The sequence below is a fragment of the Carlito syrichta genome, unplaced genomic scaffold, assembly GCF_000164805.1.
Source record: "Carlito syrichta isolate Samal-C Ts95f unplaced genomic scaffold, Tarsius_syrichta-2.0.1 Scaffold123436, whole genome shotgun sequence".
NCBI classification, from domain to species: Eukaryota; Metazoa; Chordata; class Mammalia; order Primates; family Tarsiidae; genus Carlito; species Carlito syrichta.
Window position 1 is genome coordinate 114,651 of NW_007067532.1, and position 19,438 is coordinate 134,088.

General features: G+C 43.8%; 1 protein-coding gene across 2 annotated transcripts in view; it reads left to right on the top strand.

Annotated features, from left to right (window-relative positions):
• Positions 1-18,683, top strand: part of LOC103249797 (cytochrome c oxidase assembly factor 1 homolog) — a 102,900-nt gene extending 84,217 nt beyond the window's left edge. The window contains exons 2-6 of one of the 2 annotated variants that reach the window (XM_008048419.2): positions 8,085-8,136; positions 10,266-10,362; positions 12,464-12,612; positions 17,332-17,408; positions 18,320-18,683. In XM_008048419.2, coding sequence (XP_008046610.1) covers positions 10,281-10,362; positions 12,464-12,612; positions 17,332-17,408; positions 18,320-18,419 — 408 coding nt within the window. In that variant the 5' untranslated portion in view covers positions 8,085-8,136; positions 10,266-10,280 and the 3' untranslated portion in view covers positions 18,420-18,683. Of the gene's footprint in view, positions 1-8,084; positions 8,137-8,160; positions 8,205-10,265; positions 10,363-12,463; positions 12,613-17,331; positions 17,409-18,319 lie in introns of those variants that run through there. The other variant, XM_008048420.2, reaches the window with a different exon arrangement.
• Positions 18,684-19,438: the final 755 nt, after the last annotated feature.

Genomic DNA, 19,438 nt, shown 5'->3' on the forward strand with positions numbered 1-19,438 from the left:
CTCTGTATGTAGCAGGGGTTCTTCCAGCAGGATAACCATATTTTTGTGGCAGCTTAGGGCTCCCAAGCGTACTAAAGTGAAAACTGCCAGGCTTCCTTAAAGCGGAGGTATGGAACTAGCAAAGTGTCCATTCTGCCTCATTCCATTGGTTGAAGCAGTGATAGGGCCAGCCCAGATTCATTGAGAGAATGTAAATATCAAGAGGTGTGGTTCACTGGGGCTGTCTTTACTCACATTTTATATTTAGTTAATATCTGGAATTTTAGGCTGTATTATACCTTAAGTATTATTTAAAAAAATATATATATTATATATATTTTAAGTACCAGATATTACTTGGGATCTGAGGCAGGAGGGTTGCTTGAGGCCCAGGAATTCTCAACCAGCCTGGGCAACATAGTGAGAACCCATCTCAAAAACAAAATGAAATCTAGACGTTTTTATTCATTTTGTAACTACTTACAATTTAGTTAATTTAATTGGTCTCGGTGCATTTTGTCAGTCTTAATTTACCATTATTTCTAGGGAATTTGGATTTTTTTTGATAGGTTGTAATATATTTTCAACTAATGTTTTCAGGAAGTCTGTGTAGATTATATAATATCTTGAGTTTTTCCAAATGTATAATGCCTTCTCTTGTCTTCACACAGTTTGGTTGGGTATAGAGTTCTTGGATCACACACTTTGTTCCTCAGGAATTTATAGTTATTTTTCCATTGTCTTTGGGAATGTATTGTTACAGAGAAACCTAAGGCTACTCTAATTTATCTTCCTTTGTAAGTATACCTTTTGGGAAACTAGCAATGTAAAATTTTGCTAGGAAGTGTTGGTGAATGGAACTGGAACATGGTCTGCAGTTTTGTCTTTTTTCAATTCTGTCAAGTTTTCTTCTAGTATAATTTTTGCTTTATCTCATCTTCCATTTACTCTAGTTTCTTCAACAGCAGGTACAGTGATCTGTTGGGTAAATCTTAGTTTCTAAATCTTTACTTGTCATTTTATTACTCTTCATTTTGTTCTTTCATTCTACCTTGTGGGAAACTTCCTGAATGTTAATTCTTTATTATGAATTCAACTCTCTGCCATGTTAATCCTGGTATTCAAGTTTCCTTGAAATCTCTCCTTATCTGAGTTTCTTTCTCTTCCTTCTCAGCACAGTGTCTCTTTATTCCCATCGCACTTGGTTCTTAGAGGCAGTGTCTTTCTACAACTAATTAAGTACCCAAATTGATGTTTTCCTGCATAGTTTTTTTATTTCTTGGGGTGAATTTGTCATTGCACCACTGCCAGCCCTGCCTCTACTTTCTGCTGGATTGTACTTAGCAGGTTGTAGACTCTGAATGAGTACAGAAAAAGAGCTTTGGGTGGGGAAGGGCCAGTGGCCATCTCTGGAAGCAGGCCTCACCCAGTATGAGGCTGGCCAGCCTGTTTCCTGATTGCTGCTAACCGAGAAACTTTGAGCTGGGAGTGGAGAAAGGTGAAGGACTAAACTCTTTCCCCACATACTTTCTGGCCAGCCGTGTCATAGGTCACGAGTCAGCTGGCCATGGATGTGTTTCTCTCTCTCTTTCTCTTTCTTTCTTTCTTTCTTTCTTTCTTTCTTTCTTTCTTTCTTTCTTTCTTTCTTTCTTTCTTTCTTTCTTTCTTTCTTTCTTTCTTTCTTTCTCTTTCTTTCTTTCTTTCTTTCTTTCTTTCTTTCTCTCTCTCTCTCTCTTTCTTTCTCTCTCTTTCTCTCTCCCTCTCTCTCTCTCTCTCTTTCTTTCTCTCTCTCTTTCTTTCTTCATTTATGCTGTAGTTAGTAAAAATTTCTCCCAGACCTTTGCAACTTGTTATGGTTCAATGCAGGCCCTACCTTCTGTCATCTTTTGTGTATATCTTTATAGGTATTTTAAGTGGAATTTGTGAAGTCACATCAGGAAGTGGTAGCTTGACATCCTCTTAAACTATATGGTGTTTTTCTTTATCTTACATTTTATTAATCTTTAAAATATGTTAATCTTTTTATTGACACAAGGATCCTCTTTCCAGGAGTCTTGGTCTTCCTGAGATTGCCAACAGGTACTTCTGATAGAAAGCATCTTGGACAGGCTTTTATTAACACTCTTAGCTTAGCTTAACAAAGGGGGCAAGCCACTTGAGCCAGGGGAGCTTGCCTCTAGATTAGCCTGAGTTAAGAATAAAAGGTCAGCATTCAAGTTATTCTATCTCTCTGGAGGTAAAACTAGATTAAAAAGCTGGCACTGACATTCTAATGATTATTTTATTTAGTTTATTAGTTAGTTGATTGATTTTTTAGAGACAAAGTGTCGCTCTGTTGCCTAGGCTGAAGTGCAGGAGCCTTATCTTGGCTCACTGCAGCCTCATGCTTCTGGAGTCATGCCATTCTCCCACCTCAGCCTTCAAAGTAGCTAGAAATACGGTTGTGCATTATTGTGCCTTGTTACCTTCTTAAAAATTTTCTGTAGAGATGGGGTCTCTTTATGTTGCCCTGGTTGATCTTGAACTCCTGGCCTTAAGTGATACTTAACTTCCCAAAATGCCTGGTTATTTTTATGCTTAATTTTCAAAATGCTTAACGTCATATCTACTTGCATGTTTTTATTTTTATTTTTGGTACTAGTCTTTTGTCTCTCTTATCTTAAGAATAAGACATTTCATTCTTTTAAAAAGCTTAGCCTTCTTTTATTTCTTTATTTTTGCCATTCATACTTTTTTCTTAAATGCCAATTAAAAATATTTACCTCTATTCTTTCATGCTAACGTATATTGCTTTAATATTTTCATCTCTGTTTTCTTAAGCATAATTTCCTGCACTGTCTCCCCACCCCCACATTTGATTTTTAAAGGCTGCAACAATATGCAATCCCCAGGATGATAGCAGCAGTGGGCAGTGTTCATTGAACACATAGGAAAGAGCTATCGTCTCTCCTTTTCCTTCTGGTAGTTTCTAAGCAGAGTTTATTTATTTATTATAAACCTATTATATAAACTCTTTATTGTACCTTGACCCCTTAAATTATAACTTGGGCATATCTTGATTAAAACTATTTCCCAGAGCAAGAGTGATTTGCTTCCAACAGATGGGAGTGGCTTTTGGACAGCAGATACTACCTGTATGAGAAACTGAGTGTTCTGAAATCCGTGGTCTGTAACATGGGTTCTGTGGCTCAGTGGAAAGGGGTCAGAGAGATGCATGTAGTAGCTCTGCCATGGAATAGCTGCATGACCATAGGCAAGTTTCAGAACCTTTCTTGAGGGCTTTTTCTAGCCCCCCAAAAGGCAAACATATAATATATACCATTCATGGTTATTATAAGAGTAGTGCATGTAAAACATCCAGCATGGTGTCTGGCCCATAGTAGTCACCCATATAGGGGACTAGCCAGAACAGCATGTGTCACCCAGAGGAAAGGAGGTGAAGTGGATAGGGTTATGTCTGGCAAAGTCTTGCTTTAGAGAAGAATCCTGGGGTATTATAGGCCTGCTGGGAAGGCCTGTGTTCCTGGGCAGGATTTTGGCCCTGCTTCAACTTCAGCTGTCTGTAATGCTGCTTCTCGTGTACTAATAAGACGAACCGTGGTTTTAACAATTTGGGGATAGTGGTTTAGAGAAAAGAATCACTTCAATAAATAGACTCAGCTTGTAAGACAAAGCCCAGTTTCAGAAATACTGCATTGTGAGAAAGATGCCTCTTAAAAATAAAGGATTTTTGGAGGGGAAATGATAGTAAAAGGGCACAAAGGAGGAATACGTTTTTGAGTTCTATTGCACAGTATAGTGACTTTAGTTAATAAGATTTAACTTGCATTACAGACCATGGATTTCAGAACAGTCGGCTTCTCATATGGGTAGTATATGCTGTCCAAAGCCATTCCTGTCTGTCGGAAGCAAATCACTACTGCTCTGGGAAATAGTTTTAATAATATATTTCAAAGCTTCCGAGAGTGAATTTCAAAGTTTCTACCACAAAAAATGCTAATTATGTGAGATGATGGAGATGATATATATGTCGGTTAGTTTTATTTAATCATTACACAGTGTCTTTATATACCAGAATATCATATTGTACCCCATAAATATATACACTAGTTGTCAATTAAAAACGACACAAAAGTCAAGGATTTTAATCTGTAGGTTGGGCTGTCTTCTTAGCTGGGTTTGGAATGGTTCCCTAGTTGTGAGGGTCTCCTGAGCTCACTTCTTTTTTTTTTGAGTTGGAGTATCACTCCGTCGCCCAGACTGGAGTGCAGTGACCACTCCCGGCCACCGCAGCCTCGATCTGCTGGGCTCCGGCGATCCTTCCGCCTCAGCCTTCCGAGTAGCCGGAATTACAGGGGTGCACTACCATGCCCGGCTGATTTTTTTGATTTATTGTAGAGATGAGGTCTCGCTGCCCAGGTGGGTCTTAAACCCGCGGACTCAGGAAATCCACTCACCTTAGCCTCCCAAAGGCGCGGGATTACAGGTTGAGCCACCGAGCCCAACTTGAGTTCACTTCTTATTACACTTAGAGATTTTTACCTCGGGGGCTGGGAGATCTCTACTTGAGGCTCCTACCATCTGACCTGGCTCCCTAGGGTGATCTGCCTCTAGTCCAGTGCCATAATCCCTTGTAAAGAGGATCCGTTCCAGTTATTGCTCTGGGCCCCAGATCTCTCAAGATGTGGTGAAAGTGAGTGGTGTGTGTAGCATGGACAGAGGAGTATTCTCTAATTTCCCAGGACCCCCTAAAGGATCACCTGACCAGCCTTCGAAACAAAGGCTATGTGCTTACTTTATGCGATTACTGCTATGCCCTTGGTTCCCAAGCTTGGCAGCATGTTAGGATTACCCAAGAAGGTTCCAAAATACCAACACCTGGCTCCCATCTCTTAGATTCCATTTTAATTGGTCTGGTTAATTTTTTTTTTGAAGCGCTTTAGTTAATTCTGATGTGCAATCCAGGTTAAAGTTGTATCACCTGACTGCTTCCACCCTTCACTTGTTGGACCCTGCCCATGGCTGCAACCCTCTAGTGATCCCCTCGTGATGCTTCCTGAAAACCTTGGTCTGTGCTGAGGGGAGGCTGACAGGAGGAGCCTCCAACCTGTGCCAGCTCAACCAGCCGCTGGTGTGTTCAGCAGACTGCATTTTGGCTCTAGAGAGGGGTTCAGTACTTTGAAAAAGGTTTATAAACTACTGACCTCTGGAGGCTGAAGTCTCCCCATTGTGTATCAGAGCAGAACTGGGACTGTTTTCCTGGGGACCTGGGTCAGTACTTTGCTTCACCTTCCCTGTGGCTAAGGAGACCCTTGATTTTCAAAAGGAATGAAACCCTGTCATCATGGTTAACAGAAAAGCAAATAAATCTGCCCTTACTTGGCTACATAGTAGACCAATTGAACTTGAGTTTGCAACAAAGAATGTTGCATCAAATTTTTAAATTTTAACTTCTTACCAAAAGCCTTAGTTCTAAGATGGAATGTTCCTGGAGGTGGCCTAAAATCTCTCTATTTCTCTACAGTACCTTTTTGAATTTTCAAGGGGACTACTTAACACTCTCTTCAGGAGACAGGTGAAAGGGCAGGTAAGCTGAAGCTGATTGAGAAGGAGCAGGGCTGAGCCCCCCTCACACTCCCACCCTTACTTTGACACGAGCGGCTCCCTTAGCCAGGTTGATCATCACCACCTGAGAGCTCTCTGTTGAGCCAAGGTAGTCTTCAGAGACCTTCGTGCTGAGGCTCTTTTGACTGCTCTTGCTTGCTCTTTTGACTGCTTCCTGTTTTTTCTGGGACTATTAACATCGCTTTTGTTACTGGATGTCATAAAAAAAGTCATTTCAAAGTTGGAAACTTTTTTTTGGTTTCTTTTTGAGTTGGAGTCTCATTCTGGCACCCAGGCTGGAGTGCACGCTCACAGCCACCCCAGTGTCGACCTGCTGGGCTCAGGTGATCCTCTCGCCTCAGGCCTCCGGAAGTGCTGGGATGCCTGGCTTGAGCCACTGGCCCAGCCTGTTTTTTTGTTCTTAATGCTCAGGATGTTTGCAGCACCAGCCACTGGAGAGAATCCCTTTCCGAGCATTTGTGGGAGAGGTCTTTCTGAGGCTGCACGTGTTACTAGAAACTGTCATCGTTCCCCTCATTCGAGATTTTGCCTTACCTCATGGACACTCTGGACCTTGGAGCTACTCAGGCTTCCCTTTCTGCTGAGCAGATGGGATGCTTTGCTTTAAATATGTCTGCCTTGAAGAAATATCTAGTGCATGATAGTATGTGCCCTAGCTTTAATCCCAGCTTTATTTTTTTTCTTAAAATCATTATTTGTTTATCTTCATTTCCTCATCTATTTCCTTCTCTTCTAAAGTATGTATCTTTGTTAGCCTCCTCTTCCTTTTTGGAATGAGCTAGTGTAAGATTTAGTAAATAAGTAAGAACCATCCTGAATATTTTAAGAAGTCATCCTTTTGGCCCAAGCTTACTACTGCCTTGCTCCTGGAGGCCTTTGGCTTTGCTGCCTGTCAGAGAAGCCTCCTGGCAGGTCCTACTGCATTGCCTCCCCTGTCTGCTCACCCCTCTGTCCCAGAGAGAATTTCCTGTAGCCTCTCCCCTGCAGAGTCGAGCCCAACAGCTTGGTGTCAAGGGACTTTCTTAGCAGTAAACACCTCTTGCCCTCCCATCCCCCATTACCAGGCCTGCTTTCTGTGGCTTCCCTCCCACTCATGCTGCTACAGCTCTTGTTTCATGCCCCCTGATCGGGGGCCCTTTTACCACTCCTTCACCTTTCTCTGCTTAAGGTAAACTTCCTCTGTGAAACCTTCCTTGCTCTCCAACAGGGTTGGCCACTTCCTGGGTGTTACTTCCTCTCCGGTGCACATCTGGTCGCACTAGCTAGGCTGCTGCCAGCCCATAGATGTCTTTCTTCAAGATGCTTCATGGTACTTCCAACTGCTGGCAACCTGTCTTAATGAAGATACAGATCTTTGATGTCTCCAGTGTATGTGGTGCCCTGCTAGGATTGTGCAGTGCATGACTTCATAGTTGCATGTGGTGGCTCTGTCTGTTGTAATTATTTGTTTGTCTGTATTCTCCTCAGGAGAATATCTTTATATCATGATGGTATTTTTACATTCTTGCTGTCTGACCAGATCAGACCCTCAGTAACTATTTGCTAAACAAAGAAGGAATGGAGGTACAAAAATATATTCACCTCATCTGGAAAAATAACAGGAAAGCATGCCTGGCAAGCTCTTTTACATTGAACAGTTAGAATATATTTTAATTCAGAGACACTTTATTTTCACATTTCAATATTTATGTAATCAGCGATCTTAAAGTTAGTGTACAATTGTGGTTGAGTGTGCAGACTCTGGAGCCAGAAGCCCTGAGTTTGAATCCTGGTTCTCTTTTATGCATATTTGTGTGACTTTGGGCATGTTACTCACCTTCCTGTGTCTCAGTTTACTCATCTGCAAAATTGGGGTGATAATAATAGTTCCTACTTCCTGGGGTTGTTGTAAGAATTACATGAATTATTTTATATGGTGCTTAGATCAGTACCAGACACATAATGGTAAGAGATAGAAGAAGTGTTAGATATCATCAATATTGTTAAAGTCCATGTGTAGGCTTACTATACTGTTGTCTCTTTAACCCCCAAAAGCTGTTTTTAATCCATGGTGTCCAGCTTATATTGCTAGCATCTTGTTTCTGCAGGTCTGGCCTCCTACTGATTGGCCCCAGGTTTGTGCTGTGGTCAAAGCACAGGCAGCCAGCGTGTGCCCTCCCCCGCCCACACCCGTGTTTTTCTGCAACAAAAGGTGCATAGTACACAGCAGGAAACCAGCAGGCTTTGTTTTTTCTTCCTAATTTGGCAGAAGGGATGGGGAAAAACCAGGGCCCTTTACAGACGAGGCTTGTTTTAGAGTTTAAATCTAACTTTTTGCTCATGTTCTAAAGCCTGGTAATAAATCTTGACTACATGAGACTAGAAGTCAGAGAGAATTGGGTTTGAAAAAATGATTAAATTTTTTCTTTTTTAATTTTAAATATGTGGGGTACAATTCAGGGTAAAAAATGATTTTAATGTAAAATCTTTTCTGATTGCAGAACAGTTTGCCTTTGATGACTTCAAGAGAGTTGTGGGATCAACTGGTGAAAGGTAATGGAATGTTCCAGGGCCAAGTTCCCCATTAGGGCCTGCCAGGGTATTCTCAGGTGAGATAATAGGTGAGAGTCACTCCTTAATAGCTAAAGGCTTCTTCAAGTCTTCAGTGTTCATGGAATGGGTATTTTTTGTGTTGTTTCAGAATGTATTTTTCCTCGAGTCTCATGCTGGCTTTAGAAGCTGTAACACTGTGGGAAGTTCTACAGAACTCACTCAGTGTGGCTGCCCCACCCTGTTGAGCTCTCTTCAAAGAAAGCAGCATCTGACTAATACATTCTTTGGAGATACTCTGCCCATTTTCATTATGAGAGCTAAATGGCTTTTCCCAGATCACATTACTGTAATTGACTTTGTGCTTGACTTTGATATTCTTACATATTATATGGAACCAGCCAAAACTCTCACAGCAGTTGCTGTACATTTGTTAGGCTTTCACCAGACTTTTCTTGGTTGAACAAAACAGTATATAAGTAAATGATACAAAGATGATCTAAAATTTCACACTCCCTAATTTGTTAAATTGATCAAAGCCCTTTATATACGTACACCTGTATTAAATATTATTTAAATATAGAACTGACTGACTTTAGCCCAATCCAAGGGCGTGTTTAGTTATTAGTTCTTAGAGAGAATGTCTATGTGAGGAACTTTCTCCAACAGAGTTTCTGTGGGCTCATTTAGTTTACCTTCAGGGTTTCAGAAATGATAAGGAGACAGTTGTTATTACTGTCTATGTTCTGGAAGGTAGAGAAGCAGATGATGAGAATGTGTTTACCTTTTCTCACAGATCAGCCAGTGGAAGAACTCGTTTTATACCCCATTTTTTTTCTCTGACCCCTTTCGGCCACATCAAAAGCTTTGTTTTTTTAAAGGAGCACAATTATAGTCTAAGGTTAAACCTTTAAATGGGGACACACACATTTAAAGATTTCCTTTTTCTTCATCTAAAACTGAAATGTCTGTCTCTTTCCAAAATCTCTTTTCATTTTGGAGAAACGTTAGCAAAGACAAACAGGAATTTACCTAAATTTCACCTAGGGTGAAGATGTCCTGATAGTCAAAGCAAATTGAAAGCCCACAGAAAGAATCTGATTCACAAATGTGTTTGTCAGCCCCCCCTCTTTTAAAGTTGGTTGTCAACATTTAGAATCTAGGCAATTTTGAATTACAGACCTACTTTCTGGCACCTCTTGAAAGACTGTAGGGTCCATTGAAACCTGGCCCACATGACCATAGTTAGCTGGAGCCAGGTTGAAACAGCCCAGTTGGCTGAGCTTTGTTGTGTTCCTCACTTTGCAGTGACAGCTCTCTTTTATGTGATCTGTCTAGCCCTGTGGCATTTGAATTGTGACCCCAGTCCTGTCATGTCCTACCCTTTAGCCAATGTTCTACTATGTTTTATGGCTAGGTATCTAACAACTTTCCAGAAAGGCCTAGGCCTGTGTGAGCAGTGAGTGGTTAAATGGCCATCAGGAAGGAGAATTGGCTCCTTGGAGCCCACGTGTTGTTCCCAGCCCCACCTGGGCCTTCAGGGGACAGGAGTTAACACCAGGGTGGATGTGGTGTGCTGTATTTGCTGAACTGGCACCGCTCCATCTGTTCATTCAGCCTGAAAGTCATAACCAAGGTTTCCTTATCCAGGGGGTGGGGCATTTTTCAAAATATGAAAGAAAGCAGCCAGTGACAGCTCCAGCCCATTCGCAGGCTTACAAGACCAGCTCTTGCCACAAAAGGATAAGCTTCCTGTTTACCAGTTGGCCTGAGACAAAGTGGTTGTGCTTCCTGGCCACGCGGAGCTTGGCACACAGGCTGGGTTCTGTCTGTCAGGATGGTGGGGCTGAATGCTTGCTCTGTGCTTGGCCGGCTGGGGGCGGCAGGGCCCCCGCAGCATGGTTCCTGGACACAGGCCACTTCAGAGGGCACCCCCGGGAGGGCACTCAGTTTGGCTCCAGAACCAGCCCTGGCGTTCGGAAAGAAAGCAAATGAGGGAGGCAGCCAGCAGGTCGGCCTCGCCTTCCTGCTGGCTTCTTCCTTGGTGCTCCTTTCCTTAGGGGCCCAATCTAGGCTAAGGCCCTTGGCACAAAACTGAATCCTACAATAAATTTGTATCTTTTATTTTTAAGTCTCCAGGAAGCAGGATGTCAGTACCTCTGGGAAAACTGGTCCTTTTTGGCAGTGCAGCTGCTGGGAGCTGGGCCCTTGTGTATTACCTTATACAAAGTGAGTATCCTGCAAGCCGCCTGAGGCACGGCCTCCTCTGAGTTCTCCTGCTCCTCAATCAAAGGCAGTATCTGAGATGTTTTCAGCAGATTAGAGAAAGGAGGAGAGGGCTGTTTTAAAAGCCAGTCCACCCTTTCACGGGCTGTAGCTTCCTCCTTTTCCTATAATCCCAGTTTTCCCAGGAGCAACAAGTACAAATAAAGGGTCCAGGACTTATTTGCATAAGAAGCCTTGCAAAGCAAGATGGGCTTTCACTCCAGTGAACACACAGGGGATCCATCAAGATTCTGAGATTACATAAAGAGAGAACAGAAGGAAGGGGAATACCAGATGGTTCACAGGTGGGGAAAACTGTGGCTGTTTCTCAAGTGATGTCAGCCTTTTTTACACTTCATTCTTTGCTGTTGATTCAATGGAGGAGGGATCTTGCGTAAGGGACTCCGGCAGGGGCAGAAAATAAAAGCAGAGTCCATGATGTTCAGAATCCCAACAGATGCAACTTCTAGCATCACTGCACCCAAATTTGAATTTGTAAAGACAGCCACAATTATTGTCAGCAGCCAAGACATTTAAGGTCATTTCAATGCTCCTTCAAGCAGCAGAGTGTTTTCTATGTGGACAATTTTTGAGGCTTCTTTAATCCCTGCCCAACTTGGCAGCTCAACGATTCTGCAGCATTTTTGCTTCATCCCAGGATGTGAGTGTCACCAGCAGACAAGCAGACAGAGGATGGTGTCCTCTCCACCCATTCTCCACTTTCCTGCAGAGCTGGCCCGGGGTCCCTGAGTCTGGAGGTAGCCTGAGATGAGTGTTCCCTGGGATGTTTAGACTGGATAACTCGGCCTGCTCTTCCCTCTGCCAAAGCAATAGGGCAGGCATGACAGGAATGGGAGCATTTTTGTGTCAGGGTTCAGTCTTCTGGTCTGACAACCTTTCTCCCTTAGGCTAGAGTCAGCCAACAGAGCTCAGCCATTTGAGTGAGACCTGGGCTCTGCAGCCCACAGCCTGGGTTGAATGGTTGAGTCTCTACTCCAGCTTTTGACCAGCTGTGTGGCCTTCTGGGGGAGTCAGTCCGTCGTCCGTCCTAGGCCTTAGTTGCCTTGTCTGTGTGAGGAGGGCTAATCTTACTGCCTGTGCATAATAAGGTGGTTTTGAGAGTTGAGTGAATCTCACACCACGTGGGCTGTTGAGATGCTGTGAATTGTGAAGTATGTGAAATACCGAGAACAGTGCCTAGCCATAGAAATCCTTCGTAAACCCTAGCTGTCTGGACCCAGCTCCTGCCCCTTCTTTTCCTGCCATGGCAGTCACCTTGTTCATGCCCACTGCATTCCCTGCAGCCCCAGTCCTGGGAAGTAGTACAGGTAAGGCATTCCCTAGGCCTCTCTAGGCTCAGGCCAACTTCCCCTGACTTACTGTGGTGGCACTTGCAGGAGGGAAGCTCTTTCTGTGGCCGAATCGAATACTCTACTTAGGAAGCCTGCCTTTCCCCTCTCCCTTGGGCAGTCGACTGCACTTTGTACTTCAAGGAGGTGCTTCCTGGGGTTTCCAGAAGCCTTTGGGCTAAGAAGGGTTCCTGAGACTGAGAGCAGTTCCGCTTGAAATGTTGAAACTGTAAACTTGACAAGTGAGCATTTTCACATCCCATTTCTTGGCCTGAGGGTTTTCTGGCTTATTTTGTGCCTCATCTTAGTGGAAGGAGCAAGGTTCAGAAGTTGGATGTTATGTTTTCTGACCCCAGCTTTGCCTTGAACCAGTTGTGCCACTTTGAGTAAGTCATGGAATCACAGGACTTTAGACCTAAGAGAAAGCTTAGAGAAGAGCTGATCAGACCCCTCAGATGTAGAGATGAGGCAGTGGGCGAAGTAAGAAGATGAGATGAAGACATTGAGGCACAGAAAGAATCTGCACATCCTGTATGTACTGCCTGTCTGTGCTTTGGTTTTTGAGGCTGTAAAATGGACAATTTAGACGGTTCATTCACAAATTTCACATTTCTATTTCTGTTTGCACCCTGTACATCAGCTATATTATTTAACTTTCTGTGGGTAGACTCTACCTGACCAAGTTTAGTAAAGAAAAAAATCTCTTTCCTGCTTAGACACTTTTTCCAGGGCTTCGTATTACCAGTTGGCGCTGGAGCAGCTGCATGGCCACCCCGAGGCACAGGAGGCTCTGGGGGCTCCTCTCAACGTTCACCATCTCCGACTCACTGACAAGCACAACTTCGTGGACATCGCCGATGCCAAGGTAATGTGCTCTCCCTGCAGGCGGTGGGCTAGGTGTCTGCTGAGGGAGAGGAGGAGCTGCTGGAGAAAGCTGGAGGTAGGGATTTGGGATGGAAAAGTCTACTAACGGAAACTACCTCTTAGGTTCAGCATCTTTAAAAAAAAGCATTTAAAAAAATTATTATGGATTTTTATTTCATTTATATGAGTATATTTTATATTATTATGCATTGTTTTCATATGTTTTTCTTCCACTCTGGGGAACTGGTGTGTCAGGACACAGTGGGTATGCTAAGGTTGCCATCTTGAACTGAAAGTATACACATGACCAGCAGTGGTTTGCCGTCACTTTGGCTTTGAACTTGAAGTACAACTATATCTAGTCAGTGCTCATGCAAATATAACCAGCTCTTTAAACTTTGATTTTAAAGTCTATTTATATTTCTTCCACAGAATGCCATTTTTTGAGCTATATCCTATTGTTTTGTATAGTTCAGCTTGATCAAATTCTCTTGAATATAAAACACATTGGTTCTTCTGTTTAACAAAAATGTTTTGAGTATATACCCTGGTTTGAAGAGTGATTCCAAGGTATGTGTGGAATATGGAGATGCAGAAATCTTTTGGGGAGTGGACAGTGAACATTCCCGAATAAGATGGGGTGAAGCAAATGTTGTTACTCTTGCACAGGCCCGGGAGGGAGTGGTTAGAGGACTGAGAGGTAGCTGTGAAGACTGAAAGGTGGAACAGGAACGTCAGGCTAAACCTCAGCCTGCGCCTCACTGTGTCCCTCTCGGGGTGACCTGCGGGGCCCAGGTGGGCGAGTGGTTGTGGGCGGGTATGAGGGGCTGGGCCACCAGGGAGCTACAGTGTCCTCGCATCAGGTGTGTGCCCTTGACTGTGGCAGCAGAAGTCTGTGAATATTTGGAGGGTAAGAGTGAGATGATCCCCCTTCTTTATTTTTTGTTGTTATTGGTTTTAATGGACACAGCTCTAATGAGAGTTTTTTCTAGCTACAGAAGTCATTCATGCTCAAGTATTCTGATAAAAATATTTGATCTCATTTTAAAAGAAGGTAAATTTGTGTAGATTGGCAATGCCCAGGGACTGGATGTGGGGAGCCACCTTTAAGAAGGCAGTGTGGTCTGGGCGTGGTGGCTCAAGCCTGTAATCCCAGCACTTTGAGAGGCCAAGGTTAGGGGATTGCCTGAGCCCACAGGTTCATGAACAGCCTGGGCAACTTGGTGAGACTTTGTCTCTACAATAAATAAAAAGTTAGCCGAGCATGGTGGCGCTCACCTGTAGTTCCAGCTACTTGGAAGGCTGAGGCGGGAGGGTCGCCGGAGCCCAGCAGGTCAACACCGGGGTGGCCATGAGCGTGCCACTGCATTCCAGTCTAGGCGATGGAGTGAGACTCCAACTCAAAAAAAAAAAAAGACGATGTGGCTGTACCGGTGTGCAGTGGTGAGAGCATGGACCAGAGCTGTGGCTACAATGGCCATTGTGTTATCTGTGTGACAGGACTTGGCAATAGACATCAGGAGAGGGGAGAGCAAAAGGTGATGCTCTGGTGTTCAGCGTGGGTGAGTAGAAAGATGGCCATGCCACAGAGTGAGAAAGGGTACCCCGGAGGGGGAAAGGACATGTGTGGCGTGCTACCTGTGTGCCTAGTGGCTTTGTGTGCATTCCCACTGAATTTCTCCCATGGTGCAGTGCAGCCCTTCTGCTTCCCGTCTCTGGTCACCTAACTGGATGCTGGCAAGCCTGAGGACATGGAGAGGCCAGTGGTTAGGTCCTTTTGCTCCCAACACAGAGCATGGGGCCTGCTTCGGTGCTCGGGACACCTCTGCTATGGCACCTTTGCTGAGGCATATGGGTGTAGCACCTAGTTTCACAGTCTGGTGACCCAGTGACTCAATGAGTGACGCGTGGGTGAAGTGCTGGTGATTCTGGTGTGGAACTTGGTCTGCTCAGGTCCAGCTTTCGCTTTGGCCCGGCTTCTGTCATGCCCCAGTGCTGAGAGGGCAGCTTCCTGGGCTTTCCTGAACCCAGGGTGCTTGGCAGTGCCATGACTATGTAGGATGTGACCAGGTCCTGGCCTCCATTGCTGCCAAGTGCTGTGACTCTGCAGTGACAGTTCTAAGTCTGCTGCCTCAGAGCCACCTGGAGCCCCAGCCCTTGTCTTCCAGTTTGTGGAGTGGTTTTGACATTCGTTAAGGGTCTTCACTTACTGCCTTCATAAGCAACTGTTTATAAGGATGCCCATATACACACATGCCTTCTTATTATTCTAGAGTTTTTTATTTGTAGTTCCTTATTTTGTCCAGAGATGAGAAGTTTTGGTTGTTCATGAGGTGATTGTCATATTGAAGGACTTTTTTCCCCAAATGTATGCATGAACTGATCACCACCTACCAGCTCTTTGGTTACAAAAACTCCTGCTTAATCTCTGGCAAGGTCTGGCCATGAAGGAACAAGCCTGTAAAGGACTGTGTCCGCCCGTGAAAGCACAGCTGTCCATGGTTCAGAAGCTGGTCTCTCTTACTTCTGTCCTTGTCCTTTCTTTCTTTTGTAAAAAGCATCCAAAGATACTCAGTGCATATTCTGTTACTTAATTTTATAATTCTCAGGGAAGAGCCGAAGCTTGATTCAAAAAGTGGAACCCCGAAGAATGGTTCTTTTTTTCGGGGGTGGGGATTGGAGTCTCACTCTGGGTCGCCCAGGCTGTAGTATAGTGGCAAGATTACAGCTACCACAGTCTTGACCTCCTGGACTCAGATAAGCCTTCCACCTCATCCTTCCAAGTAGCTGAAACTACAGTGTGTGCCACTGCGCCCGGCTAATTTTTTTATTTATTGTAGAGATGAGGTCTTGTCAAGTTGCCCAGGCTGGTCTTAAACTCCTGGGCTCAGACAGTCCTCCCGCCTCCCAAAGTGCTAGGATTATAGGCATGAGCCACCATGGTTTTTGGAGTGTGACTAGGTGACTGCTTGTTCACTTGGATAATGGAGCCTGTGTCTTTCTTATAGTGTGTCTAAATGAAAGAAAGGAGAGAATTTTGAAAAACCCAAGTGTGTGTGTATACCTAAGTAGTTCTTTCTCTAGGTCGCAGTTTGGAATGGGGGGAGATGCTCCATCTCCTGTACCAGGAGAACGTGCCTTTGGCCATCACCTGGGGCACAGGAAGGCACTCTGGGAGGTGCCTGCCTAATGACGGGCTTCCTTGTTACCACACGGAATCCCCTTCGTAAAGCTCTTACCCTCTTGAGTTTTCACTGAGACCAAAAACATTGCATCCTCTATTTTCTCTAAATTGGAGCATAAACAAATACCTAGTGACTGGTTTTGAGGCTCTCAGGCTAACTCCACAGGCATGGGCAGGGCAGCACCTGGGCAGCATCCCTGTGGGGCATGTGCCTGGCCCGTGATGACTGGAGTAGAGAACAAACTGGTCCTACCCGTGCTGTCCTTCCCAAACAGGCCTTCACGTACTTTCTTTGAAGCCTGCTCTTAGGCTGGGTGCAGTGGTGCACGTCTGTAATCCTAGCATTTTGGGAAGCTGAGGCAAGAGGATTGTCTGAGCCCAGCAGTTCAAGACCAGTCATGGCAACATGGCGAAACCTGGTCCCTACAATAAATCAAACAATTAGCCAGGGGTGGTGGCACATGCCTGTCCCAGCCACTTGGAAGACTGAGGCAGAAGGATCGCCCGAGCCCAGCAGGTTGAGGCTGCAGTAGCCGTGACCATGCCACTGCCCTCTAGCCTGGGTGACAGTGGGACTCTGACTCAGAAAAGCCTGCTCCTTATGGTCCAGGTCAAAATATGTACCAATTTGTGGGTTATAGTCCTCCCTTTTAAACAGTGGGCTTCTTTTATCTTCTTTTTTCTATTTTATCATGAAAACCTTCAAAGATATAGAAAAAAGAATGTATGCTGTGAACACCCATATAGCTGGTACCTGGATTCTGCATTTCTGTTTTCATGAACCTGTCTTTATCATTGTGATATAATTATCAAACATTGTACACTTCTCAATGTGTTAAGTGTATGTCTACTTCTAAACATGTTGACATGTATACCATTAACTAGAGTTTAATATTTGCTTGTGGTTCTGTTGTTTTGAAGTAAAATTAATATTCTGTGAAAGGCACAAGTCCAAGTGTCCTGTCTGATGCGTTTCAACAAATACATTCACCTGTAGACCTCAAGTCTTATCTAGCTGTGTAGATTGTTCCCATCACCTGAGAGCTCCCTCATGCCCTACCCAGTGTGCTGTATTCCAGGCCAGTTGGCCCTTCTCATATCCTCCAGCTCCACCAGAGGCAATCACTTTTCTGATTTTTCTAGCATAACTTAACATAAATGGAATCATACGGTACTCTTGTGTAAAGCTCTTTCACTCAGCATATTTTTAATATTCGTCATTGTTGCATATGTCAGCAGTTTGTTCCTTTTTAATAGTGGATTTCTGAATGATCACTTCAAGTACTCATAGCATTGCATTTGGCGTCTAAGGTCTCTTGACCAAATGGAAGGCCTGCCATTGACCTCACCAAACCATCCAAAGAGGGGCAGGACATTTGGAAAATCCAGTGAATTCTCCAGCTGGGCTGTTAGAAAACAACCCTATTCTGTAGATAATCACATTTTACAGTCTTAACCGTGGAAAGCATCATTCTGTCATCTTTTGACCAAATGTATCCAATTACATTTCTCCTTCCTGTCATTTTACACCCACAGCTGAAGATTCCTATCTCTGGATCCAAGACAGAGGGCCATCTCTATGTCCATTCAACCAGAAGCGCCCCCTTTCAGAGGTATTAAGGGAAAGTGATGGGAGTGGGGGAACTGGAGGAGAACTTCCTGATGGAAACAATCCTGATTCCCTTTTTCATTTGTAGTTAAATGATTGTGGTAATAAGAAGAATTGGTTTTCAAAGCTTGAAGCCGAAAGCCTCATGGCCTGGGCAGCAAGCCAGTACTTTGGCTCTTAGCTCAGTCTGGACAATTTATCCAGTACAATCTACTGAATTGTCCTCTCCTTATGCTGCTGAATTTGAAGAACTTCACAGTTATAATGGTCTAGGTCTACAATAATTGGATGCTATGTTATTGCAAATATCTCTACTGCCTAAATTGTTATAAGTGAATAAAGACACGGGTTCTTATTCCAGAATTATTCATCACATTCTTTGCATGAGCTCTCCACCCGTTAATTGGCTTTTCTTGTCTGGTTGCCAGTAGCTACATCCACTCATTCCCCCACGGGAAGCCTCTCTCAGAGATGTTTGCTGTTTAGCCAGGCTGTGTTTTAATTCTTGGGGACAAAAGGAGCAGGCAGCCCTGATACAGCCCTGACCTAGCTCACCCTGGGCTCATTGACCTCTGAGCCTGGGATTAGTGGAAGAGTTGGCAGCATTCCAGGCCAGGAATTGAAGGTCAGTGTGAATTAGGAAATGGGACGTAAACTGCCCCTTCTCCTTCCTGATGTCCTTTCCATTTGCCTGTCGGTCAGTCATTGCGAGTCTGCCTTGAAATCAGTGCTGGTAAAACGATAAGAGCCCATAATAGGATGTTAAAGCAGTATGTTAACACGGTACTGACATAAAATAATGTTTTTAAAAACTTAAGACGGTGTTCCAAACAGCTGTACCCCATCCCCCCTTGGCCATGTCCTTTGCCTCGGTGTTCTGTTGATTAGAGAAACTGTACTTTTGGCTTCTCTCAGGTGGCACCTTGATGAGGTTTTCTTAGAACTCAAGGATGGTCAGCAGATTCCTGTGTTCAAGCTCAGTGAGGAGAACAGCGAGGAAGTAAAAAAGGAGTAGAGGTGATGAAAAAGACCCAGCTTTCTTCTGGGCTGGCCTTCCTCATCTCCACTGCGTGCCCACCAGGGGTGACAGCCCATCGGAGTGACAGACACTCCTGCAAGCCAATTTTGCAGCCACCCGTGGGATGATTGTATGTGCCAGCATATGGTGATACTGGTATAATTCTAACTTGGGCACAACAAACGCTACTGTGGTTTTTAAAATTGAGTCTGAAAGAAACATTTATTATACATTTATGTGGTAATTTATTTAAAAGTGTTCTGTATAAAAAAGCAAAGCACGGGATAAAATAAATCAGAATTAATAAAATGTTTGCCAATTTTGCAAGTTCTCATTTCTTTCCTTTTCTTCTTCCTGCCCCCATATTCCATGATTTTCAGCTCTATCAGTACAAAGACTGAGGTTACTTGCAATGAAGAGATTTTTGAATTGTTGGCATATTAGAATGCTGAGGAGGACCAGACATCTTTGTTTTGGTCACTCTACCCTGAATTCATGTCATTTGGTGGCTTCTGGGCTTTCTCAATCACTTTGGGACATTTTGTTTTCTTTATTGTTTTTGTTATGCTTTTCTATTTCTATTTCAGTCATCACTTATCTGCCCAGTTGAAGATTTTCAAAATAATTGCTTTTATTTCAAACATTTTGAAAGCTTAGAAAATTTATATGTGTGTACATATATGCATAAAATGCAGTAAAGTTAGTTTAAAGCTAACAGGTCCTTATCCTTCTGCTTTCCAGAAAACTTAACCACATATTAGAGAATCACATCCTTAGGTTTTACCAGTCCTACACGGAAACATATTATGAAGCAAAAGACTGACCTTCTGAGCACCAGAACCTACAGAAATCTGGTGTCTGTGCTTTGAAAAGGCCAGTTTAATCTTTTCAGTCTCACTAGGCCCATACAATTGTAATTGTCTACAAGGAGGGACACTCATAAGCTCTCTTCCTGCTTTCTTAACAGTCGCTAAAGAGAACCCTCTCAGAACAAAAATAAGTGAAACATGCTAGTA